General features: G+C 39.4%; 1 protein-coding gene across 2 annotated transcripts in view; it reads left to right on the top strand.

The window, feature by feature from the left end:
• The window catches only part of ARHGAP21 (Rho GTPase activating protein 21), a 122,839-nt gene extending 101,378 nt beyond the window's left edge, over positions 1–21,461 (top strand). For both annotated transcript variants that reach the window (XM_075419539.1, XM_075419540.1), the window contains 17 exons: positions 4,353–4,511; positions 4,661–4,763; positions 4,853–4,889; positions 5,450–5,575; positions 6,688–6,972; positions 8,059–8,123; positions 8,206–8,354; positions 9,877–10,019; positions 10,115–10,270; positions 10,379–10,457; positions 10,963–11,036; positions 11,122–11,211; positions 13,171–13,296; positions 13,492–13,533; positions 13,863–13,968; positions 15,745–15,776; positions 18,899–21,461. In XM_075419539.1, coding sequence (XP_075275654.1) covers positions 4,353–4,511; positions 4,661–4,763; positions 4,853–4,889; positions 5,450–5,575; positions 6,688–6,972; positions 8,059–8,123; positions 8,206–8,354; positions 9,877–10,019; positions 10,115–10,270; positions 10,379–10,457; positions 10,963–11,036; positions 11,122–11,211; positions 13,171–13,296; positions 13,492–13,533; positions 13,863–13,968; positions 15,745–15,776; positions 18,899–20,632 — 3,506 coding nt within the window. In that variant the 3' untranslated portion in view covers positions 20,633–21,461. The remainder of the gene's footprint in view (positions 1–4,352; positions 4,512–4,660; positions 4,764–4,852; positions 4,890–5,449; positions 5,576–6,687; positions 6,973–8,058; positions 8,124–8,205; positions 8,355–9,876; positions 10,020–10,114; positions 10,271–10,378; positions 10,458–10,962; positions 11,037–11,121; positions 11,212–13,170; positions 13,297–13,491; positions 13,534–13,862; positions 13,969–15,744; positions 15,777–18,898) is intronic.
• Positions 21,462–21,861: the final 400 nt, after the last annotated feature.

Below are 21,861 nucleotides of genomic sequence, written 5' to 3'. Positions count from 1 at the left end.
TATGTTACATGTTGAGTTAACTACACCATCTCCTAAAAAAAAAAAAAATGCCAAAAACAAACAAAAGAGGAAAAAAGAAAACCAAAAAACCCAACAAAGGCAAATAAAACCCCCAGTAATAACCAACTTGGATAAACTGGGAACTCTTAAGACCGTTCCAGTGCAGCTCACCCATACATGTCCATCTGCCCCAATGAAATGCATCTGAAGGTGCGGAGAGTTGGTTGGTGTCATTGCAGTGATACTGTGTCTCATCTTTGAAGGATCGTGAGGGCTGAAGTAGGTCCCCATTAACCGGAAAAAAAAGGATGAGAAGGACAATCCAGGGAAGGCAGTCAATTGGCCTAATGTCAGTCCTGAGAAAATTGTGAAGTTGGTCCTCTTGGAACTTATTTGTGGGCACATGAAGGAGAAGGTGATCAGGAATAGATAGCGTGGATTTACCAAGGGTAAATAGTGCTTGACCAATGTGATTGTCTTTTATGATGAGATGACTAGATCTGTGAATGAAGGGAGAACACAGGGGGGTCGCCAAACTTGACTTGAGCAAGGCTTTTGACCTTTTCTGCAACACCATGCGTGTGCCGTAGTCTAGTTGGTTGAACTGCTAGATACGTAGGAAACTGGATTGTCAGGTATAAAGGGTAGTGGCTAAGGGTTCATATTCTGCCTGGAGGCTGTTTATAAGTGGTGTTCTTCAGGGTCTGTCTTGTTTAATATGTTTATTGGTGACCTAGAGAGGAAATAGAATATGCTTATCAACTTTGCAGACCACACCAAACTAGGGGGTGCAGTCAATACGTGCGAAGGCATATTCAGAAGGACTTAGCCTAGAGGGGTGGCCGGATAGGAACCTCTCGAAATTCAAGGACAAATGGTAAGTCCTGCTCCTGGACTAGGCTAACCTCCTGCAGTGGTACCAGCACCTTGATGATGTTAAAGACTAATACCATACTGGTCTGCATTAATAAGACCACAGCCACGATATCAAAGGAAGAGATCATTCCCCTCTGTTTGGCACTTGTTGGACAAAAACCCTGAGCAATGTGGTCTGAATTCAGCGCTAAGCCTGCTCAGAGGAGGAGGAGGTTGGGCTAGGGGAACTTCTGAGGTTCACTCCCACCTGAATAATTCTATGATTCATTTAAATTATATTTGAGGCTCTCAAAATGTGCCCTCTTGTGTGTTCAGGCGTTTAGGTTGTTACTTTCAAATCTTCATGTGTAATCCTGAAGGACTGTTGCAGGAGATTCAGATATAAACAGTGTCATGAAATATTATATTAGTCGTGATAAAATTGTATTGCAGTGGCATAGTAGGGTATGATACAGATCTGTGCCTTTTTTTCAGTGATTTTTTTTTTTTTTGGTGTTTATTCCTTTGAATCTTTGGAAATTTGGTAAATACTTGTTTCTTAGTTCGTCATCCACAGGGTGTGGATAGTACATCCTCTTTGTCGTGCTTTCTCACCCATGTTTGCAAATCTCTAGTTCTCCTGAGCCTATTAAGTGTCTTTGCAGTGTCAAAAAGTTCATATTTTTCCACGTTACTTACACTGTGTACAGATGCTCTCTCTTCTTGTAGGTCCCTGATCTCCAGTTGCACTGCAGTGCTTTGATACATGAATTTCTCTCTGCTTTAGCTAGCAAATCAGTTAATTCAAGTTAACTGTAGTTGCAGCTGTTGCCTGTTTATTACAAGTTTTCATAGTCTTGCCCTCTATAAATGTTTTTGCATGGAAAAGCTCTTCTTGAAAACGACTAGTTGCAACTGATGGTCAGTTGTGTGCTCATGTTCAAATGGAGGTGGTGAGCGGCATCTTCCCCTTTGCCGGAGATGCTCTGTCACCGTGCTGGCGCATTTTCCGAAGGCCGGTCTCTTGGGCCGCTTCATAGACAATCGTGCGGAACAAATTGTATTTATATCCTTTTCTCAAAAGAAAAGGAAAACTTTAAGGAGTCCTGGGTTCTTTGACCTTTTTGTTACAAATATTTAAAGGGACATTGGTCATCCATGAGGTGACAGACTGAACGAGAATTATTTAGCATGGCTTCTCTGGCTTGTTTGTTCTGTATGCTTCACTGCATTTCGGACACAGTCATTTTCATTGATTGGGGAGCTGAACGCATCCTTTTGCACGCTGTGCGAGGAGTTTTGGGGTGCAAATACGCTGATTAATCAAGGAAACTGAAAAGGGAGACAAATACTGCAAGCACTAAAGAGGAAAGCCAAAGTACAGGGGATAGATATAGTTGTTTGGGTTTTGTTTTTTATTGGACAGCAGCAGTGGAGTTTGCCAGTGCATTAAATTAGTAGGCAGTAACTCATACGGCGCATGTCATGGTTTGCTCTATAATCACTTTACGTTATGTAAAAGCTTGCCCTTAGCTGACCTTCAACCTCTTCAGGGATTGAACCGAGTTATTTATTTTTCTCCTGTACCAATGCCATTTGCAGTTTCTTTAAAGCTTGGCTAATTCTGAAACCACTGTAACTTTTATTCATCGGGGGGATTGGATCCACTGTGAAGTAATAGTAATTTGAGTAATTATTGTTGCCTTCAAGGACCTAGGAACTGGTTTTCCTTGTCTGAATTCTTGGATTTAAGTGTTGTGGGAAACTGTGTAGTCATGCCTAATGCTTTCGTATTCACAGCTTGTGCAGGTTCGTTTCAAGCACTAACATTTTTGTAACTTTTGGGAGTAGAGACTGATGTTTTGAGAAAAGTCTCTAAAGTAAGTAACTTAAAGCTGACTATTTCCAGTTTGCTGCCGGGTTAAACCACAACAATGCTATAAATTAATTAATTGTTCAGAGAGTGGTTGTATTCCTTAGTCAATGGTAGTGTGCTTCTCTTCGGGTTTGCTGCAGGGAAGCTGAGCAAATGAAAAAAGGCAATAGGACATTGAGCTGTTGCAGTTTTGAAATGCAAGTGTAACTGAGGTTCTTCCTGTCTCCTAGTTGCTGTAGAGGTCTGTAAACACTTGTAATTTATCACTGTGGATATAAGTGAAATTTGGCATTTTTTTTTAAACTGTAGCATCACAGATTCGCTGTGAATTCTTTTGCTTTCACTTTTTATTAATGTTTCTAGTTTGCAGCTAGTTTTTTGGGAGGGTGTGCTTTTGTAACATGTCACTTCAAAATTATTATATTTTGCACTCCAGACAATTTAGAAGGCTGGTGTTGCTGAACCTTCCTGTCCTTTAATTGTTTATTGCTTTGTTTCAAATTGCCAAATTTGGATGGTACAAGTGCTGCCTTAACAGAACTGTTAGTGACTGTTGGAAGAGCACAATGCAGCACACGCAGTTGTGTTTGCACAAAGCAAAGAATAAACCTCTGTCTGTGACTGTTCATTGATTTCAATAGGCTTTTCAGTAGCTCTGCATATTACAATTCTTAGCACCTAGAATACATTCATATTCATTATGGCAGTACAGTTCAGCCCCTGCTCGTGACTTGATTTTTATTTTTTTTTTCCCCCATCCCCTCTTCTAGCAGAACATGAAGTAGAATTATTTTTCTAGTCCTAGTAATGCCTTCTAGAAGATGTTACAGCTCTTTACTCGGAATGGCTGAAAATACATCTTTTGGCTTCTTCCATCTTGTAAGAAACATATTAAATACTAGAAATACTTGAAGCTTTTTGGAATCTTTAATGATGACCCTTGTGGCTATTGAGACTGTGAGGTGCTGGGCATGTATGGCATGCAATCATTTGTATGATCAATTAGTGGAAGAACTAATTGGTATGTAGTAGTGCCATCTTCTAAAAATATGAATACTTCTTTATTTGAATGTATGGAGGATGGGAGGGATTGATTCTTTGGATGCTGGAGATCTGTTTAAAGTGCTTTTTTGTTTGCTTGTAGCTTGACTTTATTACTTGAACACTCATTTAAATGAAACGGGTTTTGGTAGTCTGAATGCTTATATTTTATTGTAGGAAATCGTACTTACCTGTCTCTGGAGTGTAGACTTACTGATGTAATAAGTGTGTTTTTCAAAATAGTCTACTTGAAAATAATACTACAAGAGTTTAGCAAATCTTGTTTCATTTAATCACAGCAAAATCTGTAACTGGGTATGGTGTTTTGGCCCTTACCTCTAATGTACAATCAACATTCTTAGAGGAATGAAACAGGCTCCTCTTTCTTAAAAACAAAGGAACGGGGAAAAGAAAGTACATCTGACAATGTGAATTAATTGGGCCCTTATGTTTGTTTGAAAGGCTGCATGTTTAAGACGCTTAATCTGATAACCCAATAATGAGAAGTTCAGACAGCTATTTGTTTGAGCATTTGATTAATGCACTTAATATGTTAATATATGACATATTACCTTTGTAGATGAACCGACTAGTCCTAGTATTGACCATGATATTGCACATATTCCTGCTTCTGCTGTTATTTCTGCATCTGCTTCCCAAGCACCAGCTGTAACAACTGTTTCTCCCAGTCCCACGTCTCCAGTCCCTTTAATTCGTCGACAGCTTTCACATGATCATGGTGAGTGTTGATTTCACTTTTTTTCTCATGCAACTTTTTCCTTTTACACTCCAGAGAACAGGAGTGAAAACTGTAAACTCTTTATTACTTGAAATAAATTACAAAAATGTGGTTCAGCTTCTTACATACTTGAAAATTTCTGTTTGCAGAATCCATCCGGCCTAGTGTCCTGGATAGCCAGCCTGCTGCAAAAACTGAGAGATCAAAGTCATATGATGAAGGGCTGGATGACTACAGAGAGGAAGGAAAATCGTAAGTTCGTGAAAAATAGGAGTTAATTTGGAGATCTGTTTTTTAGAGTGTATAACATCTCATTTTAACACTTGTTTTTCTCCCAACAGATCCATTAAGCATGTATCTAGTTTAAAGGGGATTAAGGTAGGTATATATATATACACCAATTTGTAAGAATTGCACATATTACTGTGGCGAGCTGTATGAATTACACAACTCAGTTATACAGACAGATGTGTTAAACACAGACTTGAAGTTTATTGGAAGTGCTACTCGTCAAATTGTTAGTGATTTTGATTGATTTTGATATTTAAATTGGTTCTAATGTTTTTCCCCAGTTGGTGCTGTATGCATCGCAGTAGTAAACATGGTCTCTGTTTTTTCTAGGCTAACCCACATGGTCCTTGATTTTTTTGCATTTTCCTCAGTTTCTCTAAACAAAGCATATCTATGGCGTGCTTTTGTAAAAACTTACTAATGAGCTTACTAAGAGCTCTGCAGTTTCTCAAAGTATTCTTGGGATGTGTAAGGTCACTTTTGTTGTATGGAGGCTTTAGAAATTATATTTTCACAGGGGGATATTCTTTGGGGCTTTTTGCTGAATGAAGTGTCAGCTTTTAAAGAAAGAAACATCTTGAGTGTAGGGGGTTGTAGAGAAATTTATTTGGAAGTACACTGTGGTGTTCTTTCTGTGTTTTCTTTAGGTCCCAGACAGCCAGAAATCTTCAGAAGACTCTGGTTCCCGCAAAGATTCTTCTTCAGAGGTCTTTGGTGATGCCTCCAAAGAAGGATGGCTGCATTTTCGTCAGCTTGTTACAGACAAGGGAAAGGTGCCTGTCATGTTTGGCTTCTTAAACTAGCACAAATACTAAGCTGGTGGAAACCTAAGACAGGAAACTTAAAGCCTTCCTGTTTTGCTTTTTTAATTAAAAATTAGGGGCTGTTATATTCATGTTAAATATAAATTTATAAATTAAAGTGTTTGGGATATGATATTGATAGGGATATAAGAGTGACAAAATTTTAGGCCTGTTAGGACTTTAGTTTTAGACCTGTTGGCTTTACTGAATTTCTCAGCTTCTTTTACAGACTCGGAACTGTCTTCTGAACTTCTGAACTGATAGGATGAGAGGAAATGGCCTCAAGTTGTGCCAGGGGAGGTTGAGATTGGATATTAGGAAAAATTTTTCAATGAAAAGTTTATCATGAACTGGAACAGGCTGCCCAGGGAGGTTGTGGAGTCGCCATCCCTGGAAGTATTTAAAAGATGTGTAGACGTGGTGCTTAAGGACATGGTTTAGTGGTGGACTTGGCAGTGTTAGGTTTACAGTTGGACTCGATGATCTTGAGGGTCTTTGGCACCCTAAACAATTCTATGACTTTAATTCTACATTTCAAAGCATCTGTGAAGTAAACTAATTTCTAATGACTAAATAAGTAGGAAGAATCAGTCCCTTGTTAATTGTAGTTTGAAAAAAGCTGTAGTTTTTGTGAATGTTATGGAGTTGAATTCAGATTAACTTTCAGCACAAGTATAGACTGACACTTAAGGAAAATTGGGAGTCTGGAATTGCAGAGGTGTGTAAATGTGAGTCTGACTTGAGTGCAGTTTAAAAGGCACAGGCAAGAAGTCCATTAAATATTTTACTGTATTTGTATTAATGCCTCTGTGAAATTCTAGTCACGTTCTGTTTGTTGCTACCTTCAGATGTGAACACATATTTAATGGGTGATCAAGGAGGGCAGGCTATGGAGCAATTCACTACTCTAGTGGAGAGCAGTTAGTGTACTTTTGTGTAGTCTTTCCACAGGTCATTCTTAAGAGTGGTATGGTTAGGTGGTTAGTCTTTCTCTTTAAAATTTCTGGAGGTACTTTTTTTTGATCCAGAAACATTCATTGTAACAAATCAGCAAACTAACATAATCAGTTCATGTTTTTCAGCGAGTTGGTGGGAGCATTCGGCCATGGAAGCAATTATATGTTGTTCTTCGAGGTCGTTCACTTTATTTGTACAAGGATAAAAAGGAACAAGTGACCCCGTCTGAAGAGGAACAACCTATAAGCATCAATGCTTGTTTGATAGACATCTCATACTGTGAAACCAAGAGGAAAAATGTATTTAGACTCACCACATCAGACTGCGAGTATCTGTTTCAAGCTGAGGACAGAGATAATATGTTAGCATGGATTAAAGCAATACAAGACAACAGCAACTTAAATGATGAGGTAATTGTATAATACATAATGCAGAAGCCATAGTTCTGGTCTTTTAATTAAAAATTGATTATATTTTCTTGCGATTAATACTTCAACAAAAGAAGTAATTTGCCGTTAAACAGTAGACTAAAATGTGTAAAGGAACTTAGAAGAAAATGAGGTGAAAGGCAAGGTAACTGAGTAAATAAATTGAGTTAAAAAAAGCCTGACATACTCATAATAAGAGCGCAGACTTCTGAAATAAATGAATTAATGTCATTGCTGATTTGACTGAGGATACTGTTTATATTAAACTGATCTGTCAGAAATCCCTAATCTTTTTAAAAAGGTAATTGCAGTATTAGAACCAGTGTGTTCTGTCTTGAGACTTACATTGCGAAGTGGTGTGTGCAGTGGTACAGGGTGATGAGTTTCTCAGTAGTGAAAAAGTGAAACTTTAAAGTATGACTGTTTCTCTGATTAAATGTTGATGTTTCTATGAATTAAATGTTAATGCTAATTACAAAAGGCAAACATATACTGTTGTACATAACATATCAGTATCTGTGGCAATATTGTCCTCTGCATTTTCATTTCAGTGCTGAGCAACGTGTCTGTGGTCATGCACATCTGCTCAGATTTAAAATAATTATCCAAAGGAAAATGAATTAACAAATATTATTAGGCCAATGCATAAAAATATGTTTGAATTCATGGCTGTTTCAGCTGTATATGTAGGAGTAATTAGTTAACACAAGTACTGTGTGCACATAGGATTAGATTTTTCATAGTAGGGTGTGTTGAATTGCATGTTTTCTTTTTACACTTACTTTCAATTTAACAGGATTTAATCAGATTCTATTGCTTTGAAAAAAAAGTCTAAATAGCAGCATTTAATTTGTAATTACTCACTTCAGTTTTCCTCATGGTTTTTAAATGTTCTGTCCTTATGTTCCCAAGAACTGCCTGTCAGATTTTTTTTTTTTTAAAACTGTACTGAAATGTTAATTTTTCATCTGCAGACTGTTGATAGGATGATTTAGTTGTATTCTTAAAATAAAAAATATTTGTTGTAGTTTATAAGATTGTAAAGTAGATCTCGGATTTATTTTATAGGATACTGGTGTTACTAGCAGAGATCTAATTAGTCGAAGGATTAAAGAATACAGTACAATGATGAGGTAGGTGAACTGTATGCTGCCAGTAGTTTTTGTAGACTTCTTATCTAGCTTCTTTTTACTGAAGTAATACATCTTGTTTCAGCTCTTCAAGCAGCAAAACGGAGCCATCTCCCAAAACACCTCGCCAGAGTCTGAGTATCAGACAGACTCTGCTTGGAACCAAAGCAGAACAGAGGACCCAGAGTCCACATTCCCCCAAGGATGAGTCTGAAAGGAAGCTTCTCACTAAAGGTCTGTACATTTTCTGTATTTATTTCGTTCCTTATAGCCTGAGTGTGAGGCCATCGAGGTACCTTTCTCAAGTTTTTTGAACTCACGAATATACAGGTGGAAAGCAGGTATTAACCAGATTTTTTTTAAGCTGCAGCTATAATCACTCCATTTCTTCTACTTCATTTAGATATTATCTTAGATGTACTTCAGGTCTCCTCGGATCCCTGAAGCTTTTTATTCCAGTTCTGTCTCAAGAGATTTTGGGGTTTTTTTCCTACAGCTCCACGTAGTGTTATTAGTAGTAAAATGTTTGTTACACTTCTTGTAACCAAAATTTTGCCAAGCTTTGGAATTGATTTTGTGTGTAACTCATACTTTTGTCTCCAGATGACTTGGAAATAACAAGGTAAATTCATATTTTAAATATGCTGTTAAGAAACCAGAGTTTTCCATTTAAGTGTTTTAGAAGTAGAGAAGAACTTTTTTTTTTGTCTTAATACAGTTTCACTCCTGTATTTCAAAGATTTATTTTTTTTTTCCCCCCACAACAAAATTAGTGCCTGCTGAGTTCTTAAAAGTCCAATGAGCTGATACTGCAAACTTAAATCAGTAGCTGAACTCCATCAAATAGTGTCACAAGCTACTGTTCTTTTCGGAATGTGTGAATGTGCGGTATTTCTGATCAGATTGTGCTTGTAAGGCTATTGCATACAAATTAAGGCAACTGGCTGAGCGATCACTTTTGATTAACCACTTTTGAACAATTCAGTCTTGAATTTAAGCTGTGAGTGAATTCTGGTTTATGTTACCAACAAATGTCTGTTTGCTGCTGCTATGCTACAGGTTATGTAACTAAATTGCAGGTGTTAAGTAAATGTCAAATCTGCTGAAAGAATATTTCCAGAAATACTTGAATAAGAAGGAAATGCTATTGTATTAGGCAACTTGCAGTACAGGATAAATAGGAATATTAATTTGCTACGTGAATTGCATGTGAGAGGTAAACAGAAGCTGAACTTTTAATCTGATTTTTGCATGGATAATACTTTTAAGTGTTTGAGTCCTGTTTGGAATGATTTAGGGGTGACTAAAATCTAGTAATTTTTGAAAGAGTGAGTACATCTGTGCAACTGTGAGCATGGCTGTATAGTTTCATAGGTATTTTGTGCAGCACTGTGTTCAGCAGAGACTTAATCTTGCTTTACTAAACATAGATTTTCATTTTTTACAATACAGTTTACCTACCTTTAGTCTTAGAACGATGAAATTCCACAGTACCATTAAGATACTTGCTTTTCTAAATCTGGGGTGCGAGTATGTTCAAATGTATCTTTTGAATCACAGAAGAGTAAAAGAAGGTATGTTTAAGACCACTGTTTAGTGAGTTATTGCAGGAAGCCAGGCCAGTAAGAGGTAAAAATGCAGTAGGTGTCACTTGATCTTTGCAAATCTGTTAACTGGATTCACAGTAGTTTTTGTGACTTAAGTGCTCTTACTTTTCTTCTTTATTTTCTTGTTTGCGTTATACTAACACCCAAAGATGAGACAAGCCCACCAAAAGACAAGGGAACTTGGAGAAAAGGCATTCCAAGCATTATGAGGAAGACTTTTGAAAAGAAGCCATCTGCTGTAGGAACATTTGGTGTCAGACTAGATGACTGCCCCCCAGCTCATACCAACAAAGTATGGAAGGACCATTTTTTCTTTCCAGTGTGATTTTAAAATACTTTTTGTATTAATTACTTGAAAATGTATATATAACTTATCTTTTTCTTCAGTATATTCCACTGATTGTTGATATATGCTGCAAACTGGTTGAAGAAAGAGGTCTTGAGTACACAGGTATTTACAGAGTTCCTGGAAATAATGCTGCCATCTCAAGTATGCAGGAAGAGCTCAACAAAGGAATGACTGACATTGATGTTCATGATGATGTAAGTCTTCGATCACACTTGTTTCTAGGTTGAACTCCCCAAAACTTCCGTTTGTGTAGTGATGATAGAAATGTAAAGCATGTCTGTCCTTTTCTTCTAAATATGTAGAAATGGCGAGACTTGAATGTGATAAGCAGTTTGCTGAAATCCTTCTTCAGAAAGCTCCCAGAACCCCTTTTTACCAATGGTAGGTTGTTTGTTATTAATTGGTCTTTAGGAATTATTGTTGAACAGTTGTCTTGCATCGCTCACATGATTTGTGAGAAAATACAGTGGAATCATCCAAACTGTAATAAATGCCCACTTTCTTCCTTTACAGAGCAGGGAGTTGTGGTGATCATAGACATTAAGAATGAGAGCTGTAAACAGAATTTCTGTGATGGTGAATGAGTTACAAATTTGAAAAAAACCAAAAACAAACAAACAAAAAAAAAACCAACCCAGAGTAAAATTTGGAATTTTACTGTTGGACTTTTCTATGAAAGCTGGATTTTTTCCCCACTGGCATCTTCTTATACATAATTTAATGGGCTAATTTATGACTTCCAAAGGTCATGGGGGGTGTGTGTGTGTGTATATATATATATGTTACCTGTATTCATGAGGACGGGAGGGAGGGTGTATGTACATAGTACACATGCATATATATACAAACTCAAATATATATGATTAATTTCTGCTTTTTTTAACAGACAAATATGCAGATTTTATAGATGCCAATAGAAAAGAAGATCCTGTTGAACGTCTGAAAACACTGAAGAGACTGGTAAGCTGAAATCAGGTGTGTTGTAGGTGCACTACAAAATTGGCATTAAATGTTTAATGTTCTGAATAGTGATTATGTGTTTCAGATTCATGATTTACCTGAACATCATTATGAGACTCTGAAGTTTCTTTCTGCACACCTGAAGACAGTAGCAGAGAACTCGGAAAAGAACAAGGTATCAGAAGCAAAAGTGTAATGTATTTTGCTTTTTGATTCATTAAGTACAGTTTTTGTGCAGGATTATTTCTACTAAGGTGATAATTTATTTTCGTAGATAAGACCTTTGCTATGCTGAGAAGATTTTTTGGATGAGACTAAGGACTCCTGCAAAATATGCACCTGTTTAATGTGAATTCAGTTTATTCATGGTATTAATTCTTGTGGGGAATAACTGCTTATCCTAAATCTATCCCAAGTCCGCAAATTTCTTATAATCCCATCTAGATGCCAATAGCAGTGCACCTGGGCAGGCACAGGTGAATGTCTGTGGCCTGAATGAACCTGCTGGCAGAGGCTGTCACAGGCTTTGTGAAGCCAGGCTTCCTGGATGCTCGAGTAATTTTTAAGACTAGGACTTGCTGTAATTACTTCAATGTTTAATGATGTTGTATGTGCTGGTTTGACTGGTTTTTAGAATATTTATGATGTAAAGGGTGGTAGTTGGCCACTACAGTGTCATAGTCCACTACTAAGAATAGCTTTTTGTCATTTCCATGAGGTAGGGAAGAGTTAGTTTGTGTTAAGTGCTTCTGTGCTGCTATAATCCTACACTAAATACAAATAATAGTGTAGCCTTTTTTTTAGCTCTCAAGAAGGGGTAGCTGAATGTAAAGCTGTGCACAATATGGGTGTGTGCTTACGGATGCCTGCCTCAGGGCAGGTAACATGGTGCCTTGTTACTTGGCTGCTGCTATGCCGAGTATAGGAAAAAAATTGGTGTGATTGATGCCATATAAAGGAACCTATGGCCAATCTGAAATAATTTAAAAGATCAGGAAATTATTCAATTCAAATAAATTATTCAATTCAAATAAATGTTGTAGGTTCCAACATCAGTTCTGCAAATAATGCCTTCTAGTTAAATGTGAAAGAAAAATGCGTGTATATAAAAAATATTTAACAAAATATAACATTTAGTGGAATCATAGCTGACGTTGTAAGGAAATGATAGTCAATGTCATTTTTAAGCATAATGTCTGAAGTAAACCTTTATTTATCATTTTATGGTTTTGGTGTGCTGTATAAAAGTTGTTTAAATAATGCTAGTATTATAGAATATATAAGGCTAGATGAATGAGGTGATATTATAGTTGTATGACTTGTCAAAGGCCACAATTCAAGTCAAAGTAAGCTTTAGGGGCATGTGTCAAGTTTGCAGCTTCTTTCTGGTAAGCACAAGGACCTTGCGTCCTATATATTACTGATCTGTGTCGCAACAGTAAACTGTTAAGTCAGAGAAGTAAGCAAAAAAAGCAGGTAAGTATTCTGCTGCTTTCTTGGAATTATTTGTCAGAAATGTAACGTTAAAAGTAAATTAAGTGGATGATTAATGTTGTGACATGATCGGATAACTCTGTCTCATGAATAAATGTGTTGGGTCTATGATGTTGGTTGCTGCTGCCTCCACCAAAGTAGCTGCAAATTGAATGAGCTCTTTGTCATTAGACGTAATACAGTATTTGATTACCAGCTTAATTTTTTCATGTCATGTAAACATTTTCACTAAAAAAAACCCAGGGAACTAACAATGTCTTTTTATAAAAAAAAAAGATTCTTAAAACATCAGTGTTTCTGAACAACAACAACAAAAATCCTCCTAAAAGCATAAAGAATATATCCGAGTTCTTGAGTTTTCTGTGCCTGTGGAGCTCTTTACTTGCACTGGGTTAAGGAAGGTTGAATTCTGATTTGCAGAAATGTGGGATGTATTTATTGCAGCTGTGTATAGGAGAGTTTTAGTGTAGTGTAACATCCTACTTGAGTCAGTAATGTGTTTTTTAAAAAGCTTTTCTTTGTTCTTGTTTAAAACGGTTCTCAGATAATGAGTAGTGTTAGTGTTATATTAATGTACTTAGCCCATGTTATTGCATTTTCTTATTGTAAATGTATGATGTGGAAATATTTCATTTCCTAGATGGAACCAAGAAACCTGGCAATAGTATTTGGTCCAACACTTGTGAGGACATCCGATGATAACATGACACACATGGTTACGCATATGCCAGACCAATATAAAATTGTAGAAACACTCATCCAAAAAGTAAGTGGATGCATTTCATCATTTACAAAATAAGATCGTACACAGATGGACCAGCTTTTCTCTTCTTGGGCCAGTTTGGGCCTGGTATTTATCCTTTGAACTCCAGGATATTGTTTTTAGTGATGACCATGTTTGTTCCACATTTGGGTTTTGTGCTTCCTGTGGGGTTTTCACCTTTTTTATTTTAAATTGTAGCATGACTGGTTTTTCACAGAAGATGACGCTGAAGAACCTCTTGTAAGTATTGTCATAAATATTTGTGTTCTCATTATCTTAGCGTAGAATCTGCTTCTCCTGCCTCTAGAATGTCTGTATATTTCTTACTACATGACTGTATGGTTTGCTCTTCAGAAGCACCTTTTTAGCTCTCCAGTCCTTGCGGTAATGAATTTTTTTTTTTAAAAAAAAACATGCCTTTGTTGTAAAAGCATAAAGCAAAACGGGAAAATAAGAACACATGAGGAAAGCGTGTCCTCAGGTGAATAATGCAGTTTTCTAAATGATATTGAATTGTAATGAACTATTTGTGAAACGATGATGAAGAGATCTTTGTTTATTAACTATAGACAACAGTTCAGGAGGAAAACACTGTAGAATCTCAGCCAGTGCCAAACATAGATCATTTACTCACCAACATTGGAAGAACGGGCGTATCTCCTGGAGACGTATCAGGTAACTCTTGCCCGGACAGTGTCAGTCCATAGGCTAGAATAACCTACTCTCTTAACTCACTGTAACTCTCTCTTCCTATTTTTTTTTTTACTAATAAACTTTTTTCTCTTTTCCAAAAGATCATTAACACTTCTTAAAGACTTGAATTGTTGATAATCATGCATGATATAATTTGGAAAACTTTGTCTAACAGGAGTATAATCATTAAAAGAGGAGGCTTGCACATATTATTTTATTTATTCACAGTAACCCATGCAATCATCATCATGAGGTGAAGCAGATAAGCTGCTGTAAAGTGGTTTGTTGTGATGGCAGAAAGACTGATCTTCCGTGGTGTTCTAATATTGCTCCTTCCCAGCATTAGGAGTACAAAAAAATTGAGTTATGTTTTCTTGTCAAGTGGTGGGCACTTTAATAAGTATGTTGCAGTATGTCTATACTAAAGCTGATTTCCTTCTGTTTATAAATGCCATCCTCTTTTGTGGCTAAGGACAAGCATTGCAGGCTCTTTTTTGGTGACTTTCCCCCCCCCCCCCCCCTTCACTATACTATTGCACTAACCCAGCATGTTGTATCCCACAGATGTTATCCCTTCATCTCTAGCTTTTGTTTTCGAAGGGTTGTTCAGCACTTACTGAAACAGTCACTTTATACTGATGTTGTAACAGGCGAAGTGGGAGGAGTCTATCACACGGTGATGTCATTAGTGGATTCTGTGATGTCACTGATGGACAGCTGGAACTGTAGGAAGAAGGAGGACTGTTGCCCACACTGTAGCTGCCTTGTCTGCAGAAACCCCCGTTTCTTGTAAATGAAAAAAACCAAGTTGATCTGTGCTGTAAATTTTCTTTTAAGAGTATTTTAAACAGATCAATGCTACTTTTTAAAAGTTTTTCTGCTGTTTCTTGTTGTCTCTGAAGCAGACCCTGAGGAGAAATAGCATGGTATGGTCTACCAGTCTTTCTAGTCATAAAGCATTAGCCATGTGTCAAAAAGGGGTGTGGCAGGGGGCTCAGCTCTTTCTTCCTAGGGAGAAAGTCCCTAAAGCTGGAACACATCGAAGTTCATACTTTTGAGTCATAGTGCTAGCCCCTTCCTACCCCCTTTATAATTGTATAATCTTGGGTTTTGCGAGACAGTAAAACTATGGTGTCCATTTTTCATTTCATAATAGCGCTTGTTATAAAAAAAGTACAAAACTGGTAGCTGCTGAAATCTAGCCAATTTAAAAATGAAATTTTCCTGTACGTAGTCGGAGGTGGAGAGAGATGTATAATTGGGGTTTTACACACAAAATATGACTTAATTCCTTTAAAACCTAACAAAAATATTATGACTACATGAACCATGATTTGCACCTAGGGCAGCCAACAGTACTAAGACATTCAGTTTTGCTTTGTGTATCCTGAATGTCAGGAGAGTACACAGTATGGTCCTGAAAAGGTCTCTCAGCTGCGGTTTTGCAGGGGCTCTATACTTAAAACATCGAATAAACATTAGTATTTCTGGTTTTTATTTAGAAGAACAGGGCTCCTTTGCCATTCCTATCATTGAGCTGATTCTGCCTACAATTCACAGCATCCTTTCATGGCGGTGGCTTTCTGTGGTGCAGCTTGCATCTTTGTGAGCTCTGACTATTCACTCTGTTCTGGTTTTTATTTGCTTCACGTTTTGTTCTGTGCTTGTCTTTTTCCATAAGTCTAGCATTGTCTGTGGCAACAATGAAAAAATCGCACAGAACTCAGCAGAATTGTTTTTTTTTTCATTTTTCCACAGATTCAGCTACTAGTGACTCAGCAAAATCTAAGGTAAATCATTTGGGAAATGATGTAGTTATAAGCTTCTGAAATCTGTTAGATATTTACTTGGTTTATTAAAACACTTATATGCAGATGTACCATAGAGCTTATGAATTTTTTGAAGAAGTGGTAATACTGTTGTCTCATCAAATAATTTTAGATTGTTACATTGGAAAAGTATGGCTTGTTTGCAGTTAGCTGCATCTGCCAAAGCGGTCAGCTGCACACGTAAACAGCTTGGTTGCAGACTTTTGTGATTGTGAGCGCTTACCTCCTTTTTGCACAACCTCATTTAGTAGAGGTAAATGTATATAGTGTGTTCCCTCTGGTTGTTGGCGTACTACTTTCTCCCAGGTGGTATTTGCACTTCCCTATTTTGCTGAGAAAAGTATACGGGGAACTTAGCCTTTTGTTCCTCGGGAGGTAGTCGCTCCTCCTCTTACAGGGAGCCAGAGGTTGTGGCTAAAGGTTGCTATGCACAGTCTCGCTAGGGAGCACTGCTGCGCCTGGGAGGCCAGCCTGCTGGATGGGGCTGGCAAGACTGGAACGTGGGCAAGAGTTCTGTCCTCAGTTTAACTCCGGACTCCTTATCTGGCCTACAGATGAGGCTTTCGGTCTCTTAGGCTTGTTGCTCAATAGTTGCTAGCACTGGGTGTCTGTAGCGCTGGGTGATGCGGCAGCATCCAGCTGGCCCCAGTCAGCTGTGAGCGCATGATACAGCGTTATCTCGGCCTGCATTCTCGGTGTGTTGCTGATCTCCCCTTTGAGCTGAGAACAGGACTTCGTGCATCCTCCTGGTTCGTTGCCGAGACGCCAGCCCAGCTGCTTTGCGAGGATGCTTGGGTGGCTCAGCCACTGCCTCAAAAAAGCCCAGCTTCCAGGACACCGTGTCCCGCTGCCTGTGCCAGGACAGTGCGCTGTCTGCAGGCTGCCTCTCGCTGACCGCCGCCTGCGAGCGACACGGAGCAGCAGCGTCAGTCGGGCCACGGTCAGGGGCCTGCGAGCAGCAGTGCGGCATGCATGCAGATGGCCCGGCTCGGGAGCCTGCTCACTGCTCAGCCAGCCCTGCTTGCAGCAGGGCGTGCTCCCAGCGGAGCTCCAGCTGGCTGCATTGCTTGGTATCCTTCTATCCTTCTTGGTGAGAAGGACATGTGCCTGTTCCCAATCCATGGAAGAAACGCCCAGAGCTCACCTGTCCTTTAAGAGGGTGGTAGCTAATGCAAGAGCGCCACTGGAATGGTGAGAACAACTGCTGTGGTCACCTGGAAAATGGTAGGCTCCAAGACCCAGTGGTCCATTGCCAGCCAGTTTTGGGTTGGCGCTTGTCTGCTGGCTCAGCAATTCAGAGCTGTCACCTGCTGTCCAGAAGGTTTTTTGTCCATGCTGCCAGTAGGCAGTCGCTGTGTAGGAGGCCAGGCAGTCCCTGTAGGTGGTCATTGTGCAGGCTCCTCGGGTGCTTGTTTCCCTGGGGGCTCTCAGCAAGACTTGGTGCATGTCTTCTGCCTACTCTGTCCTGAGCTCTGAGCTGTGCATCAAGAATGTGGGACAGTCTTTGTCATGCAGCAGAAGGTTCTGGATAACCAGGAACATTTTTGTTACTGTTGGTTGAGTAGAAGTTTCTCCCAACTCTTCCCTGTCCTTGTTCACGTAAACAAATCAGTGCTCCTTCCCTGAGGCTGTCATGGTCAACATATCCACTGTAGTATTGTGTGGCAGTTTTCACCATTGCCAGCACCTCTTTAATTTCTGAGGAGACGGTGAATAGGAATGAAATTTGCAACAAGATAAGGTGGTTTGAGCAAAAATATTGAGCGCACTCTATCTGTTCTGTGGTTTGCTTTGTACAGTCAATGCATTTATGCTACAGTTCACTGTCACATGGGGGCTGTGGTTCGGTGCTTATGGAGCAGAGAAGTATCTTGGACAACAGCCGAGTGGTTAGCTGATGACTAGCATGCGTTAGCTTTCCCTTTGTCCTTAAGCTTATTCTCTTATCTAAGTATGTGGAATTGCTAGATGGTCCTTGCAGTAATGATGTCCCAGCTTTTTTCTTGAAACTGTTACCATGGTGATGGGCTCTTCTCCCGACTTTTCCTCTCCCTTTCTGAAGTGCTGCATAATAACAAACGATTGGGATTTCAAAGACTTTTTGAACATAGTCCATCACCGCTGCTCTGCTTCCCTCGGGTCAGAGAGGCAGGCTAGACATCTGAACGTGGACTAATGATCACATAGCTGATGCCTAAGCTGCTGTTGTTGAGCCCCAGACGGATGTCAGATTTCAGTCCCACTATGTTAAAGGCTGATGTGAGCAGCTGCCCTTTTCAGTAGATATCACTGCTGTGTTCTTTGCTTGAAGTCTGCGGCGTGCAAACTGCACTGGTCAGCAGTCAGACAGGGTGGTTCCTGCCCCAAACCTCCCACTGGTTTCAAAGGCGGCAGTGGGGCAGTAGGCAGGACAGGTGCGTAGCTTTGAGGTGGTCATGTTGTTAGGGTAGTTGAAAAACATTTTAAAATTAATTTTCTGAAACAATAGTTGGGCTTGTCCCATTTTTGCTTCTGTGCATTTCTAAAGGCAGATTCCTTGAATGGTGGGAAGAAGTTTGTTTCTGTTAATTTCCTATAATTGCACCTAAATTAGGGTTTTGTGATAGCTTTCATTGTATTGGTACTATTGAATTGATATGGCTTAGGCAGCCTGAAAGGTGAAAGATCAACTGAAAAATAGTTTGAGAAATAGGCCTTTCCACACAGTAAGACACCTTGAAAGGGTGGACTGAAACTGCACTCTTGGGACCTCATCTGTGAAGCAGTTTCTGTTGCAAACCAATCTGAAAAGGTGGTCTTGCTGTAATGGAGCCTGCTTTATTAGTCGATCAAAAACTAAATAACTGTATATACAAACTAGTCTTTGTCAAGTTAAAAGGATTCAGATGAAAAGTGGAATTCTTGGGATGAAAATTGACTTCTTGGGCAATGTCACGTAGGCTACAGAAAGAGCATGGAAATATTTCCTGAACAAAGACAGGTTTTCTGCTCTGAAGCTTAGGATGTTTTTAAGAAGTCTCAGGCTAACAAATGTTTCGTTGTGATTTCTAATCATGCCCTCTCCCTTTTCGTTTTTTTAACAGGGTTCTTGGGGTTCTGGAAAGGACCAGTATAGCAAGGAACTGCTCGTGTCCTCCATTTTTGCAGCAGCTAGTCGCAAGCGGAAAAAAACAAAAGAGAAACCGCAGCCGAGCAGCTCAGAGGATGAGTTGGATAATGTGTTTTTCAAGAAGGAGCTTGCAGAACAATCTCGTGGTGACACCACAAAAGAGGACATAGCTAAAGGGGAACATGAGAGAGAGAGAGACGTAGGGAGAAAACAGAGGATGTTTGTCCTGAAGGAAAAAGAGAACAGCAGTAAAAAAGATGTGAATGTTGTAAAGGACGAAAAGAAGACAGTAAAGAAAGAAAGTGTCCTGTCAGAGGAACCTTCACTGCCTTACCATGATAAATGTACAAAAGCGCCAAATCTCAGCTGTCTGCAAACCACGCAGAAGAATAACCCAAAAATGCCTGTTTCACAATCTTCTTCCCAGGTCGAGGAGACAGTGTCTGACTCTGGCACTATGCTTAGCACTTCCTCCCAGGCTTCCCAGCACAGGTACTCATGCAAAAAAGTAGCCAGCCCTGAAATCAAACACAATGAGTTTTTAGCAGCTGATGTCAGTTCCATCACCTCAGATTATTCAACTACTTCCTCTACTATGTATCTAACTGGTTTGGATGCCAGTATGCTGAGCCCTGAGGTGCAGTCGGTGACAGAAAGCAAGGGAGAAGATGCTGATGATGAAAGAAGTGAATTGATCAGCGAAGGGCGTCCTATGGAGACGGACAGCGAAAGTGACTTCCCTGTCTTCGCCACCAGTGCTGCTGCTGAGAGGCTGTCCAAGGGGAAGGGTTCAGAGGTGGTGAAGACCAGTCGGAGGAACTCTGAAGAAAGTGAAGTAAGTTGTACTGAGGGCAGTTCAACACCAAAGTTAGAGAGTCGCAGACTTTTCAGCTCACACAAGCTTATCGAATGCGATACGCTGTCTAGGAGAAAGTCTGCACGGCACAAAACGGACAGTGAGGGTTCAGGGGATGCGAAGAGTGAGAAGGACTTGCCTACTGTGACCAAAATGTTTGACATAATGAAAAAAGGAAGATCAACAAGCAGTTTAGCTACATCAGCCAGAAGCGAGGCTGACAAACAAGAGCCTACCTGGAGACTTAAAATTACAGATAGGCTAAAGCTGCGACTCAAATCATCTGCAGATGACATGTTTGGAGTTGGGAATCAAAAAGCGAACTCTGCAGAGACTACGAAGAGAAAAAATATCAGGCGAAGGCATACGCTTGGAGGACAGAGGGATTTTGCTGAAATAAGTGTCCTAAATGCTTGGAAAGCTCAAGAGCCAGGTCAAAGTAGAGAGAAAGAACCTGAGCTTTCAGCTGTGAATCGGTTGAAGCCAAAATGCCCAGCGCAGGACCTCTCGATCTCGGACTGGCTTGCACGAGAGCGTTTACGCACTAGCACAACTGACCTTAATACGGGTGAAACTGGAAAGCCCAGGCTTGAGAACACTAGCTTAGCAGATGTATCAAAGGTAGATCTGCCTTCATCTGCAGAGGTGCAGGCAGACGAAGGCAGTTCTTCCAGCAGCTTGACTTTAATTAATAGAACACCACCTTCGGGACCATTTCAGCCACCAGACCAGATAAATGGTGAAAATTATCAGAATATGAACAAAAACAACTTCAGCCCAGCAGTTGATGCCCATCCCCATAAACTGTCTGGGACCCAAGTGGTTAGATCTCGATTCTACCAGTATCTTTGAAATGGGGAGGTATGTCCACTACAGCAATTCATTAACTTACTGTTACACTTCCCAGTAACTGCGTGTATGTGTGTGTGTACATATATATATTTTTTTTTCCTGTACTGTTGTTGTTATGCAGCCTTCATTTTGGGCTGGTTTCATCAATATGCTCTGTGGAACGTCTTCACAGTGCATTACCACAGCCAGAAGAACACTAAAGTTAAAGTATATATATATTTTAAGAAAAAGTATATTTGATGGCTGCATACAAATGTTGAGCAAAGCATCTGATGCAACATGCTGTGTAGTGTGTACATGGTTGTCTGACTGGGAGTTGGCCTGGCATTAGTATGCAGAAAAATTGTTCTTTTGGTTTAGTCACTAACAAGTGCCTCATCATAAATTCATTTGGTTCGTTAGGGTGCCATATTGTTAAATTAGAGAAACTTATTACAAATGAATGAATGCATTTTACTGTTAACGAGTTTCATTACATTTTACAAATGTTAACACAGGTGGCTACAGAGCTTCCATTCCTTAGGCATTCCAGTAAATATTGGAGTTTTATATTTCCAGTTTTAATACAGATTTTGAGTTTTATGTGACTTGAATTTTTAATCTTTCTGTAAAATAAGTAACTTAAATGTACATATTTCATGTGTATCTTTTCTTCAGATACCAGATTTGATATAAATGTTGTAACATAGGCGTGTAGATAGTGGATACTGGATGGAACTGGTTTCTTTTATTGAGAATATAATTCTGCATGAAGACCTAATGAATCCAAACCTGTATCATGCCTGTGTGCATACCCACTTAAACACTGGAAATAAAATTGTTTTGGTGACTCTCTGCGTGATGTGAATTCATTCTAAGGATCAGTTTAAAAGTGTCACATTTAAAAGTTGCAGTTGGCAGCTGCCCTCGGGGTCACAGAACCTGCAGTTGCTCCTGGGTGAAGGGCACTTCCCTTTAAGGTCTCCTTTGTGGGGCGAGACCGTGGGGGTTAGCACAGGGGAGAGGGCTTCAGCTGGGGAAATATTCTCCTGTTGATGTATAATCTGATTCTGAGGTATGGAGCAAGTTGGTTTGTTCACTGTGCTGGTTTTGTAACACTGAAAAAAAAAACGTCCATAATTGTCCCCAAGTCGTAAGGAGTCAATACCAGTACCTGCCAGTCAGAACTCTACTGTAGTGTGGGTCTTGGACGTGTTACGAATGATGAGTGTGAGCTTGTACGCTAAAAA

Source organism: Opisthocomus hoazin, chromosome 4, assembly GCF_030867145.1.
Source record: "Opisthocomus hoazin isolate bOpiHoa1 chromosome 4, bOpiHoa1.hap1, whole genome shotgun sequence".
Classification (NCBI taxonomy): domain Eukaryota; kingdom Metazoa; phylum Chordata; class Aves; order Opisthocomiformes; family Opisthocomidae; genus Opisthocomus; species Opisthocomus hoazin.
The sequence above is the reverse complement of the archived record's forward strand: the minus strand, read 5'-3'. Positions and strand labels throughout refer to the sequence as shown.